A 27,458-nucleotide genomic window follows, 5' to 3' on the forward strand; every position below is an offset into this window, starting at 1 on the left:
TGTGCCAAAATCAAGAATGGTGGCTAGTCATTTGATTCATGTCAATCCATATCCAGCAGCCGCTCACACCATGTGCAATTGACAAGCCTGTATATGCCCATTAGAAAAGTTAAGTTCATATTCAGACAGGTAATCCTTCATGCCACTATATCTACCCTGTAATTTTAGCATGCTACCTCATTGGGGTATGTATCTCCTTGAGCTAGGAGTTATGCCCTCATTACAAAGTGTACATACACCTTCGGTGTAATGGAAATTCATGTTAATAGTGTCAGCGCAAAATCATTATTTGCTGATTAGAACAAAAAGGTTTATTTGCCTTGGAATTTCTGGAACAGCAGGAGACCATTATCGTCTAGCAACATTCTACTCCAATAACATAATCTCTTTCCTAAGCACATTGTACAAATACTTAAATATGAACCATAACCATCTTTTTTTGATTGTTACTTGACATAAAAAATCATAAAACATGTTGTTTAGAATTCTGGACTCTATAATAAGTTGAGTGAGCTCTTTTGATCATAGAATAGATCTTGCTTCTTCACTCGTGCAAACAAATGAAGTTATGTTTTCCTTCATAGCTATCAAAATACCCTTTTATGGACATATTCAGGGTTATTCTTTCATCATGACTTGTTCCTTCCATGTCCTCCGTCTCAGCAGGTTCCAGTACTGTAGAAACCAGAGTTACCCATGATGAAAATTACAAATTGTTAGTATTTCTTTATGAGAAAATCTATTGTCTTGAATGGTCTCTTCTAGTATTGTTAAAATAGATTTTTTTTCTTTTGTAGCATTCTTTGTTGACTTGTTTGTGCACCAAGATATTGGTTTAGCTTTGCCTTTGTCTAATTCATATACTTTTGATCAGTTCCAACTCATGCCCAATTATATTACACTAAATTAACATAATTCAACAGATGTTGATATTTAAATGTTTTCTGGCATTCACATCTTGGACAGCTGTCTTAGAGCTTGGGGAAAAGGCAAACATTTAGAGTTAAATGCTGAACATATGCTTAAATTACTAATTAGAAACAAGGAAATAAAAACAATGCATTATCCTTTCTGAGGACAGTAAACCTCCATTATGAATTTTTTGAAGACTTTCAGTTCACAGTTGAAGTCCACTGGTCTTTGGAAACTGGGTGCTGAGGCAGATAGTGTGGCATTGGATTTATTTCCCTTAGGATTTGCTGAATGTGATGCCAATAGAGACTTGCTTCGTTCAGGTGAAGTTGAATTAAGTCTCAGAAGTGCTAGAAGAAAAGAATTGTGAAGACAATTGTCATAGTACTGTAGGTCGTGATGAGATAGTCCACTGACAAATATTAACATTTTTCCATTCATAGTTAGATTGTGCTAATACTCCATTAAAACAAATGTCAGTCGTATGTTTAAAGTTGCATTCTGAACAGATTGGCTTGATATGAAAGGAGCTTGACATAGAACAATGTTACTGTCACATCTGTTTAACATTTAATAAAAAGGAAAAAAAGCATCATGTTTGATGGTTAATGTAACAGCCTTCACTCTGGTTGAGGCACATGCTGCAATCTTGTTATGTTGGTGATGTCATTCTTGTAATAGTATGAGGAAAAAGCTTCAGAACTTGTAAACTGAGTAGATAGATCTAAGATGGAATTCTGATTTTACTTAAACTGCGTTGGTGTTTGTCGTTTTTGTTTTAAAAAAAAAAAGGTGATAAAACTTGGGAAGTGTACTCTTATCCTCATAACATAAATGAATGTTCTCTAGTTGTATATGATACAATTTACTGTGTATGTAATGAGCATATTTCTTTTTATTGATAATTGAAAAAGATTGCTATAAACACTTCTGGTAAATTTTGCAGACAATCCTAATTACAGAAGAAGTAATCTAGTCAAGTGCATGCACATCTTACTCGTAATATGTACTCTCTTCTTAGTTGTTTATAACTGTGTCTGTTGGTTCTGAAAATTAGCATGGGAGACTGCAACTCAGGAATGATTTTTTTCTTTGATTTTGATGTTTGGATTTAGATAACATAAATACAAAGTAAACACAGAAGGTATAGCCTACTTTTGCATTTAAAATTTCATTGATTCTTCTAATTCCATGTGGTAAGCAATATGTTCGTAGTGCTTACTTGTTCTTGGTATTTTGGTTTTAAAAATATTGATTTTTCAAACTGGTTACTTTATGCTACAGCTATCTGCAGTATGCTTTTTCATGGAGTTTTGCTATTCATGCAATATTATATTGAATACTTCATGTTATGTTAGATGAAAATTGCTGAATTTCCTTTTTACATATATATTTTGATAAAAACAGTATCTGTCCATAGCAACATTGATGTGAATTTTAAAAAACACTGAACTTACTTAATAGTTATTTACCCAACATATATTTTAGAGGAATGTTTCATTAAAGAGTGCTTAATGCATTTATCTTTATCTCAGGGTTCTGCAATGTAGAGTGCTCCCAATTCACAGTATGTTCTGTGTGCCTACTACACATTTCCACTGAAAAAAGCCAGTGCATTTGAGCCATATTCCCCATAGCAACAGGTTCTGATATAAATGATTAGGTGGTATTTGTAATTGTGTTTATTGAAGCCTTAATCAAAATCTCTATCCACGTGGTCTTTAAAGTCTGATCCCTCTTACTTGAAACAGTGTCAGCTTTTACAGATTCTATAAAAGCTGTGCAATTAAGTATCTAATCTCTGCCACTCTCCAATGAAGTAAATTTGGATGGATGTGGCTACAGAGGGAAAACCCTTGGCCCCATCTATTTCCTGAGTAAAGAAGCCAAATAACCCCCAAAAAGAAATGGCTGGAAAAAGGGGCAACAAATTGCTTGAGAACAAAGCAGCTGTCAGAATGACATCAGTAGAAATTGGCTTGGATCTCTGGCACTTCTTGCTGACAGTGACTGTCCAAACCACTGTTAGGCACAAATGCCATGTAGCTTTTTATGACAATCAACAAAATAGATTTCAGACATTGGTTTGACCTAAAGTTAGAGAAATCCAGGCATACTGGGTGACGTGTATCAAATATTCAGAACAAAATATGGAGGTTTGGCTTTTTTTTTTTTTGAAAAATAAGAGAAATCTATCCAATAATACTATCAGGTGCGGTTCAAATCCTCCATCTTTACAGAAACAATTTTGATCACTTGTTTTTTCTTTGTCTACAGAACCACTATTCTTGTAGCCATGAGCTATGCACTTACCAGTACTGCATTTTCAGTATCCTTCCACTATAAGAAGTTACATGGATGTGGGTGAGGAATATCTGAAAAGGGGGGTTTCTGATACCTTCCATGGAGAAGCACTCCCAGATTGTGCAGGATTCAGAAGCAGATCCTATCAGTAAATGACAGATGTTATCCTTCTGTTGAACACAGTGACATCCTCTAGATGACTGGAAATAGTTGTGAAACAAAAAGAACTATAACATTTGGTTTAGTGGCTCTGTGCCACAAAGGGAAATGGGATTGAGATGTAGGAGTGAACTCTTTCTGACAAACCTGTTTGCCATTGCTTTGCATATATATTGCTTTGCAGCATGCATCTCTTGTGTTTTGTAGTAGCATATCATAGAGAAGCCATAGTTGTACTGAGATGTTGCATTTGAGGAAGGATTAAACCTCTTTTATGTAGGAGCAATATTGTGTACTGTCCCCATACTTACAGCACTAACCAGTTGGTCAGTAATTTCATGTAAAATGTTAGTTTTATTGAGACATTACTTCTAGAAAATATTTGATATAAAGGAGATCAGTCAGTAACCTGTTTCCTCAACTATGACATCACAGAAAGCAGGCTAACTCCAGCAGAGTAGCATGAGATGGGAAGTGAGTATGGCGAGCTGTGATCAGAAACAATAGGGAAAAATAAGATAATGGAGAGTGTCTAAAAGCAAGACAGCAATCTTGAAATTGGATTAGTAAATACAGTAGACCCTTGCTTTACCCATCTTTATGTTGTGCACAACTCACTTTAACACAAGTTTCACACAACTTGAAGATGTGTGGCTGTCAGTCTGCCTAGCTTCCCTCAGCTGCAGGCAGCTAGGGAGGCTAAGAGCCCCTGCCCCTTGCCTTTCCAGAGCAGCACTAGGCACCACTCTGGGAAGTTAGGAGGAAGGCTTTTAGCTCACCTAGCTGCCTGCCACTGGGGGCAGCCAGGAGGGCTAAAACCCCCCTTCCCAGAGCAGTGCTGCTGTCAAGCTGACCGGCCCCACCCTGGGAAGGTAGGGAGAAGGGTTTTAGCTGCCCGCTGCTGCAGGCAGCTGGGGTGGGCTAAAACCCCATTGCCCCTCCCCAGAATCAGCCCCTCCCCCACAGCCCCATTTCAGCTCCAACCTAAGCATGGGGTTCTCAGCCACAACACACTACAGCCCTGCACAGGGCTTAGGCTCCAGCCCCCAGCACGGCACACGGGGCTCGGGCTCTAGTCCCCTGCCCACCACCCCCACAGACCCTGCTCCAAACTCCGCAGACCCAGCTCCAGCCCCTGCACACCCTGGCTCAGCTCCAGCCTCCCTCCCTGCCTGCAGCTGTAACCCACCCCAGGCTTAACCCCTTGGACCAAACCCACTGCCCAGGCCCCCCTCCAGACTTACCCAAAATTAGGGGTTTGTGAGGGTTGTGTGGAAAGAAAGCAAATAAAATGACTAACAATGAAGGGGGATGGTCCCATCTGTCATTTTTAAACATGAGCATAGCCTGGCCACATTCTCATTATTTTAATCATAGAATAGAATACTAGGACTGGAAGGGACCTTGAGAGGCGATCAAGTCCAGCCCCCTGCCCCAATGGCAGGACCAAGTACTGTCTAAACCATCCCTGATAGACATCTATCTAATATCCCTAACGTAGTAATACCATAGCACAGCATTTCCCAAACTATCAATTTGCAGTTATCAGTTTGGCCACAGAATGCTTTTGGGCTTGGAATATATTGACAGAAATATACATGCTGGTCCAGGGGTGAGAAGGGTGTTTAATACTGAAAACTTACCACACAAAATGTTCAAAAGTTGATTTATTTTTTAGATATCTTTCATTTTACAAAGTAAAAAAAAAAAAAAGCAAGAGAAGATCATCTGAATGAACAACTCATGTCCTTCTGATAGAAGGACGGTTAGCAACCCTATAGTTAAGTATAACCCCAAACAAAACATACATATGCATAGCATCAGTATAACAGCCAAAAGAAGGATGGTTCATGCTGTTCTTTTGCACAGAAATAAAAGGACAATATTTTTCAAAAAAGGACTGTTCTTCCTTAAAGCTTAAGAAAACAATTTTTATGAAATAGAAACACAAAACAAAGTAGGCATGGAAAAATATTTTTAAAGTTTAAATGTTAGTGTCACAGAAAATTTCTGGAAAATAAAAATAAGTAACTTGACAGTTTTTGTTTTTTGTGTTTTTTTTTTTAATGGGAAGAGTGATGTTGCCTCTCTGTTTTGGCACGAGTTGCATAATAACTCTACTATTATGAATGCATTATAAATGTTTATATGCCTACAATCTGAATACTATTGAAATACTTTAGTACTTTTCAAGTATCAGAGGGGTAGCCGTGTTAGTCTGGATCTGTAGCAGCAACGAAGGGTCCTGTGGCACCTTATAGACTAACAGAAAAGTTTAGAGCATGCTCTAAACTTTTCTGTTAGTCTATAAGGTGCCACAGGACCCTTCGTTGCTGCTTTAGTACTTTTGGTACACACATAATCTGTTATTTAATATTTTAGAAAGAAAAATATTGCTAGCATCAAATTTTTTTCATGAACCACCTATTCACATTTTGTGGAACACCAGTGTTCTACGGAAGACAGTTTGGAAATGCTGGCTGAGCAAAAGTTCTAAAATTTTGACCATATTTTCGTTTAGAATTTAGCTTGTGAACTCCATATCCTCCTCCCACTGGGAATTGCATAGACTTCCTCCTCCAGTTGATGATGGAATTCTGTGGCAATTATCTATTACATTTAAAAAAAAACCTAGACCATTATTAAATGTAGTTTTAGGTGTCTCAGTATGACCAATTTTTTCTCCACGAACTGCTATCAACTACTTAATGTGAGGGCCGTGGACTACAAATGAGTATCTTGCAGCACTAAACAATATCATACAGGTGTTTTGAAGTTTCCTTGCACGTTGGCATCTAAATATAATCGTGGGACCCACATAAGTTTCAAAGATTTGGTTATTCATTACACTTACAAAAGTTTGGATGCTTATGCAAAAGTCACACTTCTCCCTGCAATCACCTTCAATAATAGGGAACTTATTAACTCCTTCCATACCTTCCATCCAAGCTCCTGAGTACTCTTTTTTTCAGTCTCATCTTGAAACCAACGTGTAGATCAACACCAGGAACGTTCAAGCATGCCACCTTATGGCATGATTACATTGTCTATTTAAGAATTAGTTGTCGAGCCATTTCAAGTCTCAGATGAGTTGCAGTCATCACGTTGTTCTGTCGCCAGTCATACCCAACTGTTCTGAGACTGAAAAAGGACAAAGTGAGTGACATTTCTTCTTCATAATAAAACCCTTATATCCTTCTAAAATGTAAACCAGTCTGGTCCAGCCTTATGAAAATCTGTTTCTAAAGAGCTTCCATTAGTAACTTATCAAGCCTATACGCTAGCTACAGCATCCAATGATAAAACTGAAGAGTTCTACAGCCATCTGCAGGAACTCAACGATACTGTCCTATAATACATGTTAGTGTTTTTAGAGTATTTGAGGTTGGGTGAAAGTTATTAATCAGAATATAACAGACTGACAAGTATTGTGTATGATCAGTTCTTTGTATTATGCTGTGAAAATTAGTTTCAACACATTATTTCAGCTTTCCAAATCAGCTGTACAGAAATCAATAGATATGAATGTTTTTGAACAAAACATGAAAACTCTTCCACTCTTTGTCTGCAAGTGCTACTTTCAAACTTCAAATTATGCCTGAAATACAAAAACAAGGACTATCGTCATTTACAGATAACACGTGCCATGTCATAGCGGTACAGAATATAATCTGGTAAATAATTTGATGTTATGCTGCTGTGGAATCAAAAGTCCAAACAAACTATGGGGAGGAAAAGAGGTGTGTATATATATATTAACATTTCAGTGGATAGGATAATTATAAGCAATGAAGAAAAGTTAAGCATATGGATCTCAAAGCATTACATTCTTCAAGAACAGCAAAAATTCCTAAAATCAAGCAGACATGGGAGTAAAGTAACAAATGGGGATGTTGGAGCCATGAGTAGATTTGTAAAATAAATGCATAAGAAAGTGTGTTATTTGGATTGCAATAGTGTTCAGGAGCTCCAAATTGGTATCAGTCTTAGAACAAGCACTAGCACATCTGAAGACAAGTGGTATAAAATTTAATTCTCACAACACACCTTCATAAGATAAGGTCTGGTATAATTCCCACTTCCGGTGTAGTAGGGGTGAAGATGAATTGTTCTTGGAGGAGAGCTGTTCATTACATAAAAATGGATGGTGTGGTTAGTGATTTTTCCAAAGTCTACGCAGCAAGTGATTAGTATTCAGAAGTAACTGATCTCTTATGCTCAGTCTCTGAGCTATACTGCTTTGTAATGACTGAAGCAAACACTAAATCTAGAGTGAAATTCTAATTCTGAGTGTTAATAGCAAAGTTGGTAGTGATAATCTGGGAACATCGTAACATCTTTAAAGTAGGAAAAGAAGAAGTTAAATAAGTAACAGTTAGGGTTTTTTCTTATATTATCTTTGTTTTAGTGTACAATAGATATATTGTTTTGTTAAATGATTATAAAGTACATATGCAAAGTGGAAAGGGCATGTAAAGGTCTGTTTTCTGCATCCAGGGTCCATGAGAATGGGACACCTCTTTCAAGATGGCTGCATATGGATTGAAATGTCAGCATGAGACTAAAGGCTTTTTGGATAGGAAAGGGTGGTGCTAATGACCATAAAGATCTGATTAGATCAAATGTGACTGGTTCTGCTACAGATGGCATTCATAATTGCATTGAGAAACAGCTCATTAAAAATATTGTATTACCGAGAATACAGAGGTGATAGAAAATTTGAGTTTGTATGGCAACAGAACGAATGGAATGGTTTCTGTTTGTGGAATTCAGAAGATGTATCATTCAGCCATATTTCTTGGAAAGATTATCGGGAGGGAAAAAATAGGAAGGCAGACTGACAGAATGAAGGGGAAAAGTAGAGGAAATTAGATAATACTGAACAGTGGAATGAGAACCTTTTCGCAATTAGCCATGAGCACTGGTGATTTGTGTTAGAAATGGCTGCTTCCATGTTGATGAGGAAAGCAATTTCCACAGTATAACTTATTTTTATTAATATACATGATATTTAGTGTGTCATTTTGATCTTATAGTAAAACATTGCCACTTTTTTTTCCTGACAAAACTGTGTATCGGAGGAAAAAAGGAATGAAATCTGGTGGTAGATTTTTTCCACTCGTGTTTTGTTTAATATGTTGAAGCATGATAATAACAAAAAAAAAAAAAACTTGGCCTACTAGTATAAGTTCACACCAGTCTGGCTTTTGCAGCCTTTATATTTCTCTCTGCCCTAACTTTGCCATTTCTATGACACTTGCAGGCCTGCTCCACTGTTGTGCAGCTGATGCCCTGTCCATGCTTATATTTTTCTTATTGACAGTGAGTGTTCTTGCCAAACGCCAGGGACCATAGTCACATCTGTTTGTCTCCCAAGCTTGTCTGAGGCTGCTTGGGAACACTTTTTATCCAGAGGGCAGCTTTAACTAGGCCTAATACTCTGAAAAGCTTCTATTTGTAAATGCATACAATGAGGCGACAAGTTCCCGTTGTCTTTCCTTTAAAATTATTCCATTTGACACTGCTTGCTCCAGTCCCTGTCACCAGCATGTCAAAAGCCAAGTTTTCAGGCAAGGTGGTCTTAACAAGTTTTATTTTTTCCTAATCAAATGCCTAGTTTCCCACCACAACACTATTTATAAATGATAGCTTGCAGCAAGCTATGGATAAATAAAGAAATCAGGCAAATCACTTTCTTCCCATTTGTAATCCTTGCTTTTGTGATTTAATGCTAAGAAGCATATTGTTGAACCCCTAGCCAGACTGTGAGGGTCAGAGTTCTCTCTACATCTACAATTTAGATATGTAATGTACAAGCCGTAGTTTGTGTTTCTAGCCAAACAGTAATAGCTGGCTTTCGCTAAACTGTAGCTTTCAGATTAGAAACAGTTCTTTGTCCCTTGTTCTTTAAAATGTAGTATTTTGTCTTTCTCTGGTTCAATCAACAATACATGTAATTCCATGCAAAAAAAAATGTAATTCCATGCAAAATTAAATGTTGTGTTTGAAATTTAATCTAATTTTAGTCAAAAGTATAATATTAATGGTAACCTCATAATAGACTGTTTGTTTGAAAAAAGCTTAATTGAAGTTTTAACAATTTCTTAAGAATATTAGCTAATTTCTAGCACATAGAAACCTCTAACTTTCCCTCAAAAACACAGCAAAGAAATAACGACTCTCACCTTGGCTAGTGATCAAATTGTTGCTTTGCAAAAGACAAATGATTCATTTATGCTGAAGGAACAAGGCTGCCTTTCAGACATCCATTGATTTTGAATTAAAAAGTAACTGCTATGTTCTACATGAAGGGTGACAACAATAACAAAGTATTCCTTACTTAGTGTTATTTGTTGCAACTCCATTGCATGTGCCTGGAGGAAAAGTGGTGGGACCTGAGTACCATAATCTTTACTGATCAATAATCTAGATATCTCAATGCAGTATAACAGATAATCAATTCTGGGTAAAATTACTCAAGCACAGCTAGCTGTTACTCCTGTAGCTCAGGTCTTGAGGTTCAATTTACTGACTTTATTATTTTTATCTTTCATCCTACTTGCATCCTTGGGTGGTGAGGGGGTTTTGGTGTGGTTTGCGTTTTGTTTGTTTGTTCTCCTTTCTATGTATGAATGGTAGAGAGCAAAAAACAGATATTTCACTCTAGGTACTATGAGACACAATCAGGAGACTTTTACAGTATAAGGTGATGCAATAATATAATGAGATATGGATTTTGGGAAGAGGGAGCTGGTGATCTATCTTTAGTATTCATAGGTAAGACTATTTCTTGATGTAAAAAGAAAAAAGACTGGATTCACATTTTTATCCGTCGCTTATTAATTTTGAATAAAATGAGGACATATCAGTTAAGCAATTGACAGCTCTTTATTTTAATATTTTGCATTCCTTTATTTGAATTCTAATATTTAGTTTGAGCAGATGTATTCTGAGTATGATTTCATAGCATTTTGAATGTTACAAGAAAGTGAGTAATCAAGATAGTTGAAGCTATTCTTGAGAATACAGTTTTCCCTATGTAATATGACTAGATTCATAATCCATCCTCTACATTTTAGCAATATATTTTGAAAAAGCACACACACATCCTGTTAGTGTACTTATTTAAGTGGTTATTTTACAAGACTATATAAAACATAAGTTAAAACCTGCCAGCTTAATAACATTGTTGAAATAGAGCTTTTTAATATTTAGTTTGCCTTTATTAACCTTTTTATATTTTATTAAAATATTCCAGTTTTTATTAATTTTACATATACTACCATCTCTGAAAGATTTGGAGAAATAATTTGTAAATTGTGAGCTAATTAAAATGTACTCCATAATAGTGGGGAAGTAGGGGATATCATTTCACTATATTTAGAATTTGGATGTTAAATATTTGTTTAAATTCAGCTTGTGAGGCTGTTTTAAGGAAGAAAAGTACATCTCAAAACAAAGTTAAATTTATCAATGCTTAAGTTGTGTCATAAAAAGTTATGCTGGGATATGCATTGAAGTATTTTATTTTTAAATAAGCCACTGAAGGCCCACTATGTGAAAAAACAAAGTCATTATTATATTTATGTTAAAAAGTGATTTTGTACCTTAAAAGGTTAAATACTATAACCATTTTCAACCCAGTTTTGAAATTATATTCTTTTAAATCACATAATTATTTGTGAAACTGTTAAAAAACAATATAGCTTTAAGAAAATTTATGTGTGCAATAAAGCAAAAATTATAACTCCTAGGTGGAACCCAGGACCGTTGAATGGAAACATATTACTCTTCATTGGCATCAGTTTACTAGATATGTGTCCACCTTGTGGTTTAAAAAATTTTACTTACTCATAATTAAAAGAATCACAGTATTGAGACTTGTGTTTTTAGACACACTATAATGATTAAGACATCTCCATAAACGCCTCTTTTTTCCTTGTCTCCTAATTCTTCACCGAGTGATGCAGCCAGTATCTGTGTTGTTCAAAAGGAATGTTACAGCACAATTACACTTATTCCATATGCATTTGAAGAGTTTTTGCTTCCTGTTACCTCAAGCATTCTTCATGTTACCTTACAAAGAAATTGATTATACTTTTCCTGTAATAAACGCCATTCTGACAGTAACGCATTAGTATCCAATTGAAAACCTACAACAACCTTGTGATCTATTTAGATAATTAATCTTCGCTATTTTCCTGTCAGAAGAAACAGTGTTTTATGTTGAGCTAGAAAGACTGCCAGTTTTGAAAATTAAAAAGCATTCCTTTTATATTATTCATTCCAGTAACAATTTATGATGCTGTGTTTAGATGCTGAGAGCTTGTCAACAAACATAATTATGTTTCGATATAAACAAGATTGGTGGCTTCACTGTGCAGCTTCATCTTCATTGAGAATGTTTTGATTTAGGTTCATATTATACAAGTTGTATATTTATGTCACATTTTTCCCCTTTTGTTAATAGTTTTCTCTGATAATCACTTACAGACAAACAAGTGTGCATTTAGGATCATTGTGCATGGGAGACATCAAACGGAGAAGAAAAGCTGCACCCCTGCCAGGACCCACAGGTAACCAATTTTTCTGGGGGTGGGGAAGCCCCAAAACTTAAATCTTTAAAATACAAAGCAGTAGGTCAGCAACTACATGATAAATTCAGCCATTCTTGAGATACCTTCAGGCTGGTAGTATAATAATGTTAGAGATTAAGAAATCAACTAACTTTTAATTGCCCGTTAAACATTTCCGGTCTCTCTGCCTTTTCAAGCACAGTACTAATAAAAGAAAAGAGATTTGGTTTCCCCATAATAAAATCTTAAATTAAAAGGATTGCTATCTATGTATACTAAACAACAAAAGATAGGAAGAACTAGGATATTTTGTGATGGTGAATATATATGAAAACATACAATAAATATAATGTACTGTACAATAAGAAAACAGTGAACCGTTGGGTAAATCATTGGAAGTTTGGAGTTAAATATATGAAAGGTAGCCATTTAATGTGCTGCACGGATTTTTGAAGTTAACACCTGCAGCTGCATTTTCAAAGATCTTTATAGATGCGAGGTTACAACCATTGCATGCATTTTGCTGATGTTACAGCTATGAAATGACTTTTTTAATGCTTGGCTGTGCTGCACAGAAGTCTCTTCAGTTTCTTTATATAAACCATATATATTTATATTTATGAAGGGTGTGGTTGTGTATATTTTTGTATATATCTCTATTAGTCTGTCTTCATTTGAAATATTTGTAGTAAGCCCCTGGAATGTGTATGTAAGTATGTATTGTTGTTTATGAGCGTATGACTTACAGTATCTAATATACACCGTGTAAGTGCGGACATTTCTTTTGATTCAAATCTGTCCCACATAATTTGCACATTCCAGCTGAATGACACTGTTTCAAACAGCAGTAAAAGAAGCAGAGGGAGAACAGTCTTAGAAATCATCTTACTGGAAGCAGTTTGGAAATAAGAGAGTGTCTGGATCAGGTCCTAAGATTTTGAACGTATGTGTAGTGAGCAGGAAGATACTTAATGGCTGAGGAAAGGATAATATAATTATTTCTACAAGGTGATTTTGATTTCACGACTTGCAAATACCCAAGGAAGTAATTTTGTACAGAGCTAATATAAAGCATAGCAAAATTCATTTTACCATACATTTTACTGTGGACTTACACTGTTCTCAAGCTGACTCCACTGCATAATTTGTAAAGCCAATCTTTTGATAATGAAGTTGCTTAAATATTTCATATAAACATTCAGTGTTTCTGGTACATAGTCACGTCTTCACAATATACAGGACATTTTTTGAAAATGTCTTCAGTTGGAAGAGGCTTTTAAAAAAATACAAAATTAAGAAAAAAAAGGAAGGAAGGAAAGAAAAGAAAGAGAGAAGAAAAAAGCTGTGTATTTGCTACTGTTTAATTATTTTAAGAAGAGCAGTTCAATTCCCTTCTGTATTAGTTTTTGATAACGTGCTATGTTTTTCTATATTTGAATCATTGTGAGGTTTTTGTTTTTTGTTTGTTTTCTAAGAACCTAGTATAAACTTGGGAAAACATTTAGTAAATAAAACAATTGTAGCTATGTTCACACATAGGTGTTTCAGAAGTGTGTTGTCACTACCTCAGTTCACTCTGTCACCAATCCCTCACATGACTAAATTAATTTTAAATTATAGATTTCTTTAAATTAATATCATTTTTAAAGAAAGAGAAGGATTTACTTAATGTCATTACATTTAAGCAAGGTATTTAGAGTAGGACAAGCTACCATTGTCCTGGTTGGGATTTTTCCCCAACTGATCTACATAGTTAAAATACAGAAATAAAAGGACTAGGTTTAACAAACAAAAAACAAAAACAAAAAAAACTTCACATCCACAGCATCACAGTGGTGTTTGTTTCTGCAAATCAACAGAATAGGTTCATCAGTACTTGCTCAGCTTCCTAGTTGAACAACTATAAGCTTTATCTTAGGATATGATGCACATACTAGATAGGTGAGCAGAGCAGTTTAATTCCATAATCCCAAACTGTGGTTCCAAAGAAAATTGCTTGGATAAATGCATTTCCATAGCAATATGCACAGTATGTTTTATATATTATATTAAATAGTACCAAGGAGAATTACTGACGATTGCTAATTAGCTGTGGAAATACGTTGTGTGTGTTTTTGTGAACAGTCGGGTTAGCACCTGCTCTAGTACATACTCAGATGTTTTACAAGGCACTAGACTACTGTAGCTAGCAGTGTTATTGGGTAAACATTTATTAATTGTGACAAGAACACCCAATTTATTTCAGTACTCTAGCTTATTTACTGCTCTTTCACCTTTGTATTTTATATTGGAAAAAAAAAAGTAAAATGAATATTGATAGAGTTAGATATTGATTTCTAAATTTATAGCCTGTTTTCAGCCTTGAGTCAAAGTCACATACCAGTAGGCTTGTGTATATTAGTAACAAAGGATGTAGACGTATTCATACAGCAATGAGAAACTGTTGAAGCAAGAAAGTTTTAAGAGCACGACCATTTTATAGTTTGAAAAATGTCATCTGTAAAGGTGAGGTAAAGCAGTGAACAAAATAAGAGGAATACTGTTGGATATGGGCTAAAAATACAATCTGATTTTCCATTTTTTGCTAGAGTACATTTTCTGCTTTGGGGTGTTTGAGGAAGCCTCCTCTTTTAATTCTGAATGAATGTAACTAATTAGTTTGCCAACTAAAACAAGGGTTATTGCAAATATTGCATACTTTTTACATGTGACTGTTTCTTAGGACTCCAAGGCTATGTATAGACTGCAGGTTCCTGTCGACAAAACTTCCATCGACAATGCATGCGTACAGACTGCAGATCTGTCTGCAGAGATCTGCCAGTTGGGAGCATTCTGTTGACATCGCTGCATGCGTTGTCCCATGATGAAGAAGGGATGTTTTGATAGAGGGTTTTTTTTCCAACATTTGGCCTTGTGTGGATGGGCCAAATATCAGGAAAGCCTCTCCCGACAGAACTAACGGCAAGAGATACGTGAATGTATTGCACAATTTGTGTATCTTTTGCCAACAGTTCTCGACAATCTAGACATAGCCAAAGAGTGGTTGCAGGACATTGTACCTCGTAGGCAACTATAATATTTTTCCCATCCAGCTGCTTCTATAGAAATTGATACCTAAACTAAAAAAGCAGTTTAAGCAGAGAAACGTGTGTGCATGTCATTCTGCATGACTTCATATGTGTTCCAACTACCTGATTAGGACTACTATTCAGTATGACACACGTATATATCTCATTGCAGTTACACAGTGCCCTCAAGGTACATTATTTTATACAAACTTTTCTCTGTAGATTTAATTTTGTAGTTTATCAGTCAGAGAAAATAGCACTACCAAAACCATCCTTAGTATTAGTAAAAGTAATTAGCAATTAACAAAATGTAATTATACATAAATTAAGGATGGTATCAACAAGTAGTGTGTCCTTAAAATGTATGCAGTTGAACTATTCATTGAAAGTTTAAAAATTTACAATGTTTTATGGACAGTTGTGTAGGTTTACATTCATAAACAGAATAAACATTTTTTACCCAAGTTCTCTATCTTGTGTTCTGATTATCTGTCATCTTCTGTGTTCCTTACTTTCTCCCAGTTCCCTTAGTAAAGTCATATGTCCTATATCCCTTTCATCATTACATGTTTTGTTTTATCCTTTTAGAACCTGTAAATCTGAGTTGAAACACACACACGCTATTCATTGTGCACAAATTTTGTTTAACGTTAGTGGATTTGTATTAACCTCATTTACACACTATGAAATATAAATGCACAGTAAAACAAAAAAAGTTTTGTTCATACTCCAATGAATGGTTTTCAGAAACAAATAGTTTCTTCAGATTTCATTTTTCAAATTTTCAGGAAAATCACAGAGCACGAATTACTATAACCTAGAATAAGTAGGGAACTATAAAAGGCATCACACAGATCATAACCCCATGCATTTTAACAAATATTGATCACTTTTTGTTAAAGCAAATTTTAATGGTAATGTCTTTTTCTGGGCTGATGGTTTGCATGTCACTCTTCAAGATGATACAATTTGAAATGACTGAGTTATACACCTCATTCTAAAAAAAATGTGTTTTAATGAAAAACCTGACAGATTCTTAATTATAGCAGCCATACCAAGCCCAGTTATAATGCTGTCATGACTCGCTTTAACAAGGTAATCAAAAGACTAAATGTTTTCATTCTTTTTTTAAAATTGCTAGTGGAGCAGCTAAGCAAACTACTTTGCTGTTGCTTAATGTATCAGTGATTAAAAACAGACCTGAGTATGTGCAGTGCCAAAATGATTATTTGAAAAAGATTGTGATTACACCTCTGTAACAGAGGTTGCCCAGGCTGTGGTGAAGGTCAGCTCTCTGGGTTAGTTACAGATAAATTACTGATTTGGGCTTATCTAGGTAAACTATTGGTTAATTTTCAAAACAGTGGATATGAATTGTTATACAAATTCCCTGTTGCTTCCTTGTGGGAATTTTGGAATGGCTCCATTCAACTTAGAATTAATATCTCAAGTAATATTGCATGGTAATATGGTGAGAAGTTTAATTTTTTTTTTAAGTTTTTGTTTGACTTGTTAAACTGTTTAGGTGAACAGTGTTAGAGATGAGAAGTCCTTTGACTGCAAATCGGAGAAATATAAAGCACTTGAATGAGTAATGGAAGCTTCACAGTCCTGATCTGCATTGTGCCTTAACCCTGATCTTAGAAGAACTCTTTCTAGAGATGAAAGGGCATCACTGTCTTCATGTACTTCCATTTAATGAAGTGGGTCTTTGCCTGCGGAAGTTTATGCTCCAAAATATCTAGTTAGTCTGTAAGGTGCCACAGGACTTCTTGTTGTTCTCGAAGATACAGACTTAACATGGCTACCTCTCTGATACATTTAAACATAGTTACCATTATAATTTAATTTTCAAGAAAAGTCTCTTTCTCTGACTGATGCCATTTTTAAGTTTTGTACAATTCAACATATAACATTTTCTGTAATTTTACATTAATATATATTTTAAAATCTAAGAAAATCTAAGAAAATATTACCACAGTGTGAAAACAAAAGAGACATTGATCAGGCTTCTAACACAAACATGTTCAAAGTTTTCTTTCTTCTGAAGGTGCTGGTAGTGTTCAGAACTAATTGACTCCAACTCCTAAATTGACTTCAGGTTGGAGACACTTGCTTTTATGTTCGAACATAAAATACCAGGATTTTTATTTTTTACAAACCTGAAAGAAATGTACACCTGTGGGGGGCACACTTAAGAAATCCCTAAGATTTGCATTCTGACATCTTTGTTACCACTAGAGAGAACTTTGGTCAGCGCTCAGTTGGCATATTTAGGTTACAGATTGCATTTTTGGGAGGAATTAATGAGATTCTTCCTATGATTTAATTATGGAAGTGAGATCCATGGCAAAAAAGGATTGATAACCATGAAATGTTGTCAGATGGTATGGAGAAACTGAGGACATATTTATACTGCAGTCAAGAGGTATGACTGCAGCTCATGTGAGCATACTCAAGGTAGCTGGAACACAGCTAGCTTAAATAACAATAGCAATATATCCACAGCAGTAGCGGAGTCTCAACTTCTGAATATAACTCTTTCCAGGATCCTGGGTATATACATGAGTGACTAGCTCATACCACTATCCCTGCTGCCACAGCTGTGTTGCTGCTGTTACCTAACTACCTGTGATCGTAAAGCTAACTCATGTGCACTACTCATGCTGCAATTGCAGCACTCAGCTGCATGGTAGACATACCCCCAAGAGACCCTCCACAAAACTTTATTTTGGTAAAAACAATGAGAAGACCTGTGGCACCTTTATAGACTAACAGGAATTTCTGGAGCATAAGCTTTCATGGGCAAAGACCCACTTCATCAGATGCAATTTTGGTAGAGAGCTCTCAGCTTCCTTCATCTTTTCTTCATCTTAGCCAAAAGACTTGGAAGTATTTCTCTTCTTTCATCTTAATGGCTCTTTTACCTCCCTGTAAATAGCATCATGTCCTACTTTCTTAATACAGCCTCTAGTGGTACGCTGGTTGGAGGTACCAGTGCCTGAGTAATTTACCTGTCTGTGTTTTTCTTTAAAGCAAGTAGTTAACAACATTTATATTTGTCTTCCAGTTTTGTTTTGATGAATTACGGCTTATGAAACATACTAGTTTGACGGCTTATGAAACATACTAGTTTGACAAGTCTAAAGAATGAAATCTCCTATCCAAAAAATAAGTAAAATAGGGTTAGAAAACGTAGAAGCTTCCTCACACTGTCAGGTAGTCTGTTTTAACCTTATGCCGATCAGTTCTAAAGGTGACACTGTTTAGCCTCCATGTTGATTCAGTCCCTAGTGTTTCTTCTGAGGTTATCTACATGGTGTCCAATTTTGAGGGTGACTTTTGTCATGTAAACTCTGTCCTCTACATCCTGGGCAGAAATCACAGTTCAAGTCACATAAGTCACTGTATATTTATCAGAAAGGAAGAACATTGCCAGAGTTTCTTGTTTTCTTTGGAACATTTTATACTGGAAAATGTGCTTGATATTTGCAGGAAAACTGGGGAGTAAATAATGTCCTGGATCATTTCACTTAGATCCATGTGCAAAGGCAGTCTTCAGCACAAAGCATTCCCCTTTCCCTGTGAGTAAGAGGGACTTTTTCATCTCTGTTGCAACTTCTTTTCCCACCCAGCCTTTAACTCCTGCAAAAGGACGCTATGTGTCTGGTATATATGGAAAGGGTTGAATGGGCTGTGACAAGTGGGACACCCTCTTTCCAACTTCTGGCCTAGTAGAGCTTTGTCACAAAAGAAAATGAGCCCATATCTGTGTTGTCTAGTCAGTGGATTTCCTTTAAGGGACAAAGCAGCTCGGAAGGAGCTGGTGAATACTGAATGACCAAGATGCCAGTTCAGGTTTTGTGTTTGTCCTCAGTGTAAAGTTTGTGTTCATGCAGCATGAGGAGGTTTCAGAGTGGGTACAGATTATGTGAGCATGACATACCTCAGACACGTTTGGAAATTTGGCCCAAAATGTTCAGCTAAATAAGATGACATCTTCACAGTTATATCTATGGTAGCTTGAGATAGTCACTTGTAGTATATCTGATGAATAGCAACCAGATGTGCATATTAGGTAGATAAGTTATGAATATTTGTACCGAGCAGTTTTTTTAAAAATATCCCATATGTCTACCAGTTGTGAAGCTGCTGTTATGCACACATTTGCAATACAATTAAAAAAAATCTAGGCAGCAATCCAGTTTTTCACTTTTTTAAGAGAATGTAGTCTAACAATTAATGATTTTAACAGTGTTGCTGATAGAATTGCATCTTACATCTGGATTAAAATCTACTGTTTCAATTCCCTGACTTCATGCTATATAGTGTGGAAACAAAGAAAAACAAAAACAGAAAATAGATGTTGTATTTAATGTCTTCTGAAAACAGGGGGGATAGTGCACTTCATTTTAAAGTGAAGCAGCATGTATCACCTCTCCTTCCATTGGCTGTTTATCCAACATCAATATAACACTTTAAGAGCCAAATTACTAAACAAGCTGCCAATTAGGCTTGCAGTCAGCTGGATAGATTAGTGGGTAAGAGAGTCAGATACAAGATTTTCATCTCTTGAGCCAATTACGCAAGTGAATTACCATCCACAATGCTCCTTGGAAGATTTGAGGTAAAAAGACTGACTCTGCTGTGGCAGACGTAAGTGAGGTCCAGGGTAGGAGGTAAGAGTTAGCAGGCCATGTATTGCAAAAATTGTCCAAGCAAAAGGAGATCCTTCTAGGAAAGGATTTTAAGGATTTAAGGCTGCCGGGAGCGAGATGGAAAAATAATAGTTGTGAAATGCACTGCTAAGGCATAGTTCTTCCACTCACATACCTTTAGTCTTATTAAAGACAGATGAGAGGCCAGGGCTAGATTTCCTTGCAGTATCGTCTTCTGAGAAATCATTCTGAGCATTAAAAAAAAAAATAGCTTGGTCAAAGCTGATATTGCATGAACCCACCTTTGTTTATTCTTATGCCTGTAAAAGCATGTGTTGCTTTCCTAAAGTTTACTGAAAAAACTGAACAGGGTTCTGATTTTATTACATTAGTGTAAATCCAAGATAATTTAAGTGATGTCAGTTTGGTCAATAAATTGAAATCAGGTTGTTCCCATTAACACTAAAAAGAATAGTATAGGTTTCCACCCTTTATTAAGTAGTACACTGGGCAGCTGCCCTGTTTTGATCTACAACAAATACAAAGCTATATGCTAAACTTTACGTTCTGAAGAGGAAGTATTTTACTGTTATGGGAAAATGGAGTTGCAGTTTGCTATATAGTTCAAAATGAGCACTGACTCATTGGTTTCCTGCTGAGATTCACACACTGATAAAACATTATTTCTTAAATATTAAGCAAATTTAAATCCTGAACTTTTCCAAGCTGTTGTGTCCAAAAATGATTAAACAGATGTGGAGCCTGCAGCAGCATTAGACCTCTGATCTAGTTTTTAGCTTACAGATGGAATTAAATTAATTCATGGCAATCACTGCAAAATCAAGGGTATGGCATTGAATGCCAGTGCACTGTTTAACCAGAATGTACCTGTTTCAACAGCTGTTAAGAAAAATTACATGCCTTTATTTTTCATGGAAATGTACCTTTAATGCCATCATAAATATCATTTCACAATAAAAATTTTATTGGAGATCTTCTGTTATTCTCGCAAACTTTTTTTAAAAATACACAAATATGTTTGTCTTTTTACATTTAAAAGTGTCACATTGTTTATTTCACATTTACATGTATGAGTTTCATATTAACCATGTACAACAGAGAGAGGCTTCAAAGGCTGTGTATGTATATTTGCACTAGTGTGTATTTTTGGGCTCTGGCTGTTGCTCAGTATAGGTACAGGAATTAGACAGTACTGTTTTGCTATCCAAATTAGTGTTCCTTCAGTGCTTTCTTCTCACTTGTGTCATAGCAACCACTCCAATGAGCTGCCCACTCTTCCGGCAAATCAGGAACCAAATTATTATGGTTGCCATCAAATTTTATAGTCTCTAGAAGGCAGAAGGGTCTGCAAGTGTAAATTCTGCAAATTACTAACATGGAGTGCTTATCTCAGTTCCTCATAACCTCTGCCTTTTCTCTACCCACCCTGTCACTACTTTTGACATGCCACATTTTGCATAGATGCTTTTTTGTGAGGTGGCAGCAGTGGACTGTTGCTCTTTCTCCAGTCTGGGTCAACAGTGAACCTGTTGTGGAGGTAGTAGAACCCATCTCATGGGCAGTATGCTTTTGCAACTCTCTCAGAGACCCCCCTGGCCAGTCCAAGAAGTTCCATTGGTGTGAATTAAAAGTTGTGCTTTAAGATGTATGTTGCAAGGACTATAGCTGCTTTTAATTAGAGAATAAAAGCCCAAAGCACAACCCCTCTCCCCGCCCCCAAAAAATAAGGTAACAAACTGTCATATTTTTCAGGAAGAAGAATGGGGTTTGTTTTCCAAGGAACCCCCTCTACACTGCTTGGTTCACCACCCGCAAAAAACAGCATGGTCAGGACAATGAGTGGCTGCCATTATGCAAATGAGGTGTATGATACGTAAATCAGCACATTTGCATTTTCGGTCACCCTGATTTGCATTCCTCTTTCTAAAGAAGAACATAGTGTAGCCACAGCCTTGGTAATCACACCTCCACATCAACTTCTGGAAGTGGGCCACAGCCTCCCTGACAGAATTGATCTTGTTGACGCTGGCCTTCCTCTTGATTGGTACTCCCTTCCTTTCATGAGCCTGTATTATTAGACCTGCCTGTGGAATCTCCACTACATGCATCTGACAAAAGGGTTCTTTGCCCACCAAAGCTTATGCTCTAATAAATCTATACGGTTAGTCTGTAAGGTGCCACAGGACTTCTCATTTTTGCAGATGCAAACTAACATAGCTACCTACCCCCTGATAATTGCCACATTTTTTGATTGTATTCAGAGAGTTGAGGGGAAGGGGGATGAGAGTTGTAATAGAAAATCACGTGCAGTGAAGTAGAAAAAAATAATTATGCTGTATATTTTAAAAGTAGTTAAGTATCTTTAAAACCAAATGTATTCCAATTATCTTGTCAGTCACAGTAAAGGGAAATTCATTCTCTTACAGGAAAAAAATAAAAAATAGAAGCATCAGTTTATTAAATAGCATGTTTTGGGGTGGAAATTTTTCATCTGCATATCCTCTTTGATTTAATGTAGCAAGATACATAGTTTATATAATGTTAACTATGTTTTAAATGGACCCTAGTGAAACAACAAAGTTATTTATTCTGTTTTGGGCTGTTCTCTACAGTTTACATTCCAGAGTACGTTTCTGATAATGCTACACAAATTCAAGAATCATCTGAAATATCCAGTTCTGTGATAGCATGAACACCTCAATTATATGTCTGCCATTGTTCCTTTTTCCTTGGAAGTCTTGTAAACTTTATTCCACTTGGTTGTTTCTTTCCCCATTATTTTTAAGATATTAGAACCCCACTACCAATGTAATTGCTTAAGTCATCCCCGCAAAAGTGGGTTAATAGATATAACTATAGTTTCAGTAAGAGTGCTTATCCATCATTTAGTTTGGGCATAGCATTTTTTTTTCTTATTTTTTTCCTATTTTCTGTGCTAGAAGCAGTAGCTAAGATTTTTCCAAAGCCTTCACTGTGTATGCTCAGACATTGTCAGGGACTTGTCTGTATGAAAACTGGCTCTTCCGAAAAAGGAACACTTGGTTATTGAGTTTGGTGCTGTTTAGTTAAAGAGCGTCCTCTCAGGGCCTGGAGTCTACTGACTTCAAAGCCTTTATCACATAATGTTAAGTACTGCTTCAAACTAATATTAAAGGTTGTTTTTTTCCTCAACACGCTTTCCTTTTTCTTTGAATTGGGGGAGTGGAATAGTGGCATCTAGCTTTCTTCTGACCAGTGTGAGTCGATATAAAGAATACTATAAAGCTCGAGTACTATAAGTTTGTTCCCACAATAATCACAAGTAAGGTAAATTATGAAAGTTTGAATATGTATCGCTCACCTTCTGTGTGATTACTGCCTGTGTGCGCTGTTTCTCTCTGGCTTAATAGATGTATATAATGAGGAGCATCATAATATTTGTTTAGCTTTTGTTCTAATACTCCTTTGTAAAGTTGATGCAATAATGAACCAGTTGCTCATCAAAGGTAAATGATCAGTTTAAAATTTCAGTCACTCTGCAAACACCTATCAGTGTCCACCCTACAGCTGTTAATAAAGTTCTCAAAAAATGAATATATGGGGAAACTAACTTGATTTATCATAGTCATGGACCAGAAGCCTAGGTCTGGCAAGCTTTGGAAATTCATTCACACCAGGTTAAGCAAAAATCCAGCTCCTCGGAACCACTCACCTTCAGTGTATAGACAATTAAATGGCTTCACCTCCGTTTTTCCTGCTGCTGGGCATGCTGCTGTACATCTAACTTCCTCCTGCCTAACTAGCAGTATCTTGCTACCTGCATTTGTATCAGGAGTGTGCACTTACGTAAGACTTTGTATGCAGGAAAGCTTACCAGTGCATCGGTTCCAGAACTTGGTAATACAAAAGTGTGAATAGAGAAGAGAAAAGAGATTAGATTTAAATGCCTTTCACATTTTATTTTCTTTTGCTACTTCAAATACTTGTTTTCTACATAAAATCCCTTTACACTTGGCAGTCTGATTTCTAGTATGTGTATTGTTTTTTCTCTAACAAGATATCAAGCAGACAGTGGTATTGAGGGAGTACCAGCAAATGATGGAAATACAGATGCTTGTTTTGTAGAAAAGATATTATTCAAAAACATATCAAGTGATTTGCTTTAAGAATAATGGTCTCAAGTTTGAGATACATAAAACTACTTTTTCCTATGAACAAGTGGACACCTCTCAGTTACATTGTACAATAGCACGTAATTAGTCATTAATCAGAGATTTCTCATGTTCAGTAGCATAATATAAGCTTTTTCTTTTTTAAAAGGCCAAACTGAAATCACATAGGACAAGCCTATCACTTTCATACAGTGGTTTGCATGTTCAGAGTGTTTTACAAGCAGCGGAGCCAATTTTCTTTTAAATTATGCTAATTTAAATCCAAAGTAAGTTCATTAATGTCAGCTGACTTACACCTGCATAACCAAAATCAAAATCCGTATTTATTTCTGAATAATAAGTAAAACTTTGGTCTCATTCACAGATATCTTTTGTGATGGCAAAATATTAATTAGTGACATCTGGGAGTTGGATGTTATCGTAATATATTATTTAAGAGAAGATTAAGACTGTGGAGCTATATGTATACTATCAAGTAAATGTGAAAAACCTTGCCCTCTTTTGAAAGTGCATTCAGTGCATCTGCACACAAAACATGCTCTTTTGAAAGAAAATCGGAGGAATGCTGCTCAGCCTTTGAAAGCACTCCTCTGATCCCATATTAGGAAGAATGCCTCCTTCCAAAATACTCTTTCAAAAGAGAATATGTGGAGAGTCTCCACAGTCTGCTCTTTAAAAAGAGGAGTCCTCCGTGGCACCGGCCATGGAGGACTACGGAGACGCTCTCTGCATCAGCAGCGGGGACCCTATAGTATGTGCGTCCAGCCACATTTAAAGCCCCATGGTCCCAGAAAGCCCTTTGCAAGAAGTTGAGAGCATGCTAGCAGCAGCCGAAGCACAAGCTCCTGCAGGACACCTCTCAGCCACCCCTGCCCCCATCCCCTGAGGAGTGACCTGCAGCCATGGCCAGCATCCAGTTTCGGCAACAATGCCAGGGCCACCCCTCTGACCCTTTACAGGGCTTGCAGGACCCTGGCCAGTCCCTGAAAAAAAGGACACCTTCCTGGACTGAGCCCAAGCTGAGGAACCAGCTTGGACTCTGGATGGAAGAGAAGGTACTAAAGCAGATGTGGGGCAAGAGGCAAAATGCAGCTGCCGTCACCCACCTGTCAAAAGGGCTAACAACCCAAGGCCCATGCCCACACCCCTGACCAAGTGTGCAGCAAGGTGAAGGAGCTACAGAAGGGTTATGCCCAGTCCTGGGACTCCGCTGACCATTCAGGCAGGTCCCATGGCCTGTCCCTGCTACAAGGAGCTCCATTGCCTCCTGGGGCCCAGGGATAGCTCCCCCTGCTCCCCACCATCCCTCCTGGAAACCATGGCGAAGGAGCCTCACCCCGTGGCCAAGGAGGGGTCTGGACCGGCAAACTGCCCCACAGAGATGAAACCAGCTACTGAGGTCTCCAGTGATGAGGGAGACCTCGTAATTGATGTCCTGTCCTGGTCATCGAGCCAGGTGATAGCCAGCTGGGAGGGACCCTCCAGTAAGTACGTGGCGGGACACACATCTCGGCTTGTGAGGCAGGGGCACCACAGCTGCCAGCGGGATACCAACATGCCTAGGGTACCCGGGCCGGACACAGCACAGGTGGCTATGGCACCCATTACACTGCAACGGCTGCTGGCGACATCCAGCACCAGCCCCCAGCGATACCTCAACAAGCCAGAGATGTGGACGGGGCCAGACCGCAAACTGGGAATGGCGCACATGGCTGGGGACCCCCGTGCCACACGCAATAAACCAAGGCCACCTGCTGCTGGAGGGGGCTGGAGCCCACGGGGGGATGGACAGCACAACCCTCATGCCATAACAAGGGACTGATTGTGTCTTCCTATACATCCTTGCAGTCGCATGACAGGAGGGCCAGGAGAGCCGAGACCCTTCTGTGCAGCAGGAGAGCCAGGAGGAGGAAAGGGAACATTCCCCACCCCCAGCATCTGCGTGAGGGGCCCGGAGGGAGAGGGTGCAATGGTGGGCCAACACAAATGAATGAATCCATTGCCTGGTGGAGGTTGCAAAGTGGCACCTCTAAATGGAGCATGGCCACTACGTGTGTCAGAGGGTGGCCTGGGCTGACCTGGTGGGCCACCTGAGGGATGTCACAGCGGTCCTGAGAGAGCACTCAGGGCTCCTGACATGCCTGCTCACCCCCTGCTGCCCCCTCTTCCACCCATGACCCCCTCCTGATTGAGATCCCCCCTTCCACACCCTCCTGAGAGTGTTCCCACCAAGCCCACTCCCGCCAGACCCCTGAAACATTCCCATCTCCCCAAGCTGATCACCCCGTCACAGCCTCACCAGGGACCCTCGACCAGAGGTGGGAGGGGAGCCTGGGGCTGACAGGGCTTGTGGCCATCCACCCCTGCCCCGGAGTAACACCCCTCACCCCTTCTCTTTGAGGTTCCCAACCCACCCCCTGTTCTGGTTAAGGTCTCCCCCTTCCCACTACCAGTTAAGATCCCTCCTCCAAGTTTAGGTCCTGCCACAGTTGAGGTCCACCCCTGTTTTTATCCCCACCTCCTGCCGAGGCCACCCTTGTACATAGTTTGCTTCTGCTTTCCTCTAGAGTTACTTTTTTATAGTTGTAAATAAGACAGTTTTACTTTATTTATGCATCATCCCTGTGACCCCTGCTGTTGGTGGGGTGATGGTGGGATGTGGATGTGGGGTGGGGTTGTGGTAGGGGGATGGTGAGAGGCGTATGTGTGGGGGAGCCTGCGTGTGGTGACTGTGGGTGGTACTCACTGTTGCTCACACGTAAATCTCTCCTGAAGAGTTCTCCGAATGAGGAACTTGTCCCATTGTGCCTGGAGGCTTGGGGCAGGGACCATCTGTTTGAGGCTGGGGCTGTACTCGGCCACCCATCCCAGGGAGAACGCTTCACCCTTACCATCCATAATGTTGTGTAGGACGCAACAGGTACGCATCACCTGGGGGGCGTTCAGTAGCCCAAACTCCAGGTGTATGAGGAGGCACCACCAGAAACTCTTCAGATGCCCGAAGGGCAGCTCCATCACATTTCAGGCCTCATTGAGACAAGTGTTAAATGCCTCCTGGGTGAGGTCGGGATGGCCAGTTTAGGGACGCATCAGCCAGGGCAGCAGGGGATAGGTGGCATCTGTCTGAGGCTTAGGGGGCATGGTCACATCCCTAACTCTGATCACCCAAGAGGGGGCAAATGTCCTGGGCCTCCATGCAGCAGCAGACCCCAGAATTATGGAACATACAGGCACCGTGTGTCCATCCCATCCAGCCTACGTAAATGTCCATGAAGCGGTCCTTGCTGTCCACCAGCCTCTGGAGCACTGTAGAATATTAGCCTTTTCTAGTGACGTACATTCCAGTGCTGTGTTCTGGGGTGCAGATGGGGATGTGTCCCCCATCCAAGCAAGGCACTCAAGCAGTTCGGGAAGCTGAGCGGAGCGAATCCCGCAATGGCCTTGTCCACTCCCCCCCCCGCCCCATGCAGAAGGCTCTGTGCAGCAGCATTGCATTGATGGCGCACACAACCAGCATAGGAGGGCAGGCATGCGGTCTCATGAAGGCGTGCCTGGGCATGACTGGGACATGTCCCCTCTGCCCCTTCTCTCTTGCTCCCTCCCCCTGGT

The 27,458-nt window shown here is 38.4% G+C and overlaps 1 protein-coding gene across 3 annotated transcripts in view; it reads left to right on the plus strand.

Annotated features, from left to right (window-relative positions):
- GPATCH2 (G-patch domain containing 2) overlaps window positions 1–27,458 on the plus strand; it is a 211,874-nt gene that overhangs the window by 178,370 nt on the left and 6,046 nt on the right. The window contains exons 9-10 of one of the 3 annotated variants that reach the window (XM_074989948.1): window positions 11,869–11,951; window positions 21,451–21,642. In XM_074989948.1, the coding sequence (XP_074846049.1) occupies window positions 11,869–11,951; window positions 21,451–21,575 (208 nt within the window). In that variant the 3' untranslated portion in view covers window positions 21,576–21,642. Of the gene's footprint in view, window positions 1–11,868; window positions 11,952–14,673; window positions 15,456–21,450; window positions 21,643–27,458 lie in introns of those variants that run through there. The other 2 variants (XM_074989949.1, XM_074989947.1) reach the window with 2 other exon arrangements.

Source organism: Carettochelys insculpta, chromosome 3, assembly GCF_033958435.1.
Source record: "Carettochelys insculpta isolate YL-2023 chromosome 3, ASM3395843v1, whole genome shotgun sequence".
In the NCBI taxonomy this organism is placed as follows: Eukaryota; Metazoa; Chordata; order Testudines; family Carettochelyidae; genus Carettochelys; species Carettochelys insculpta.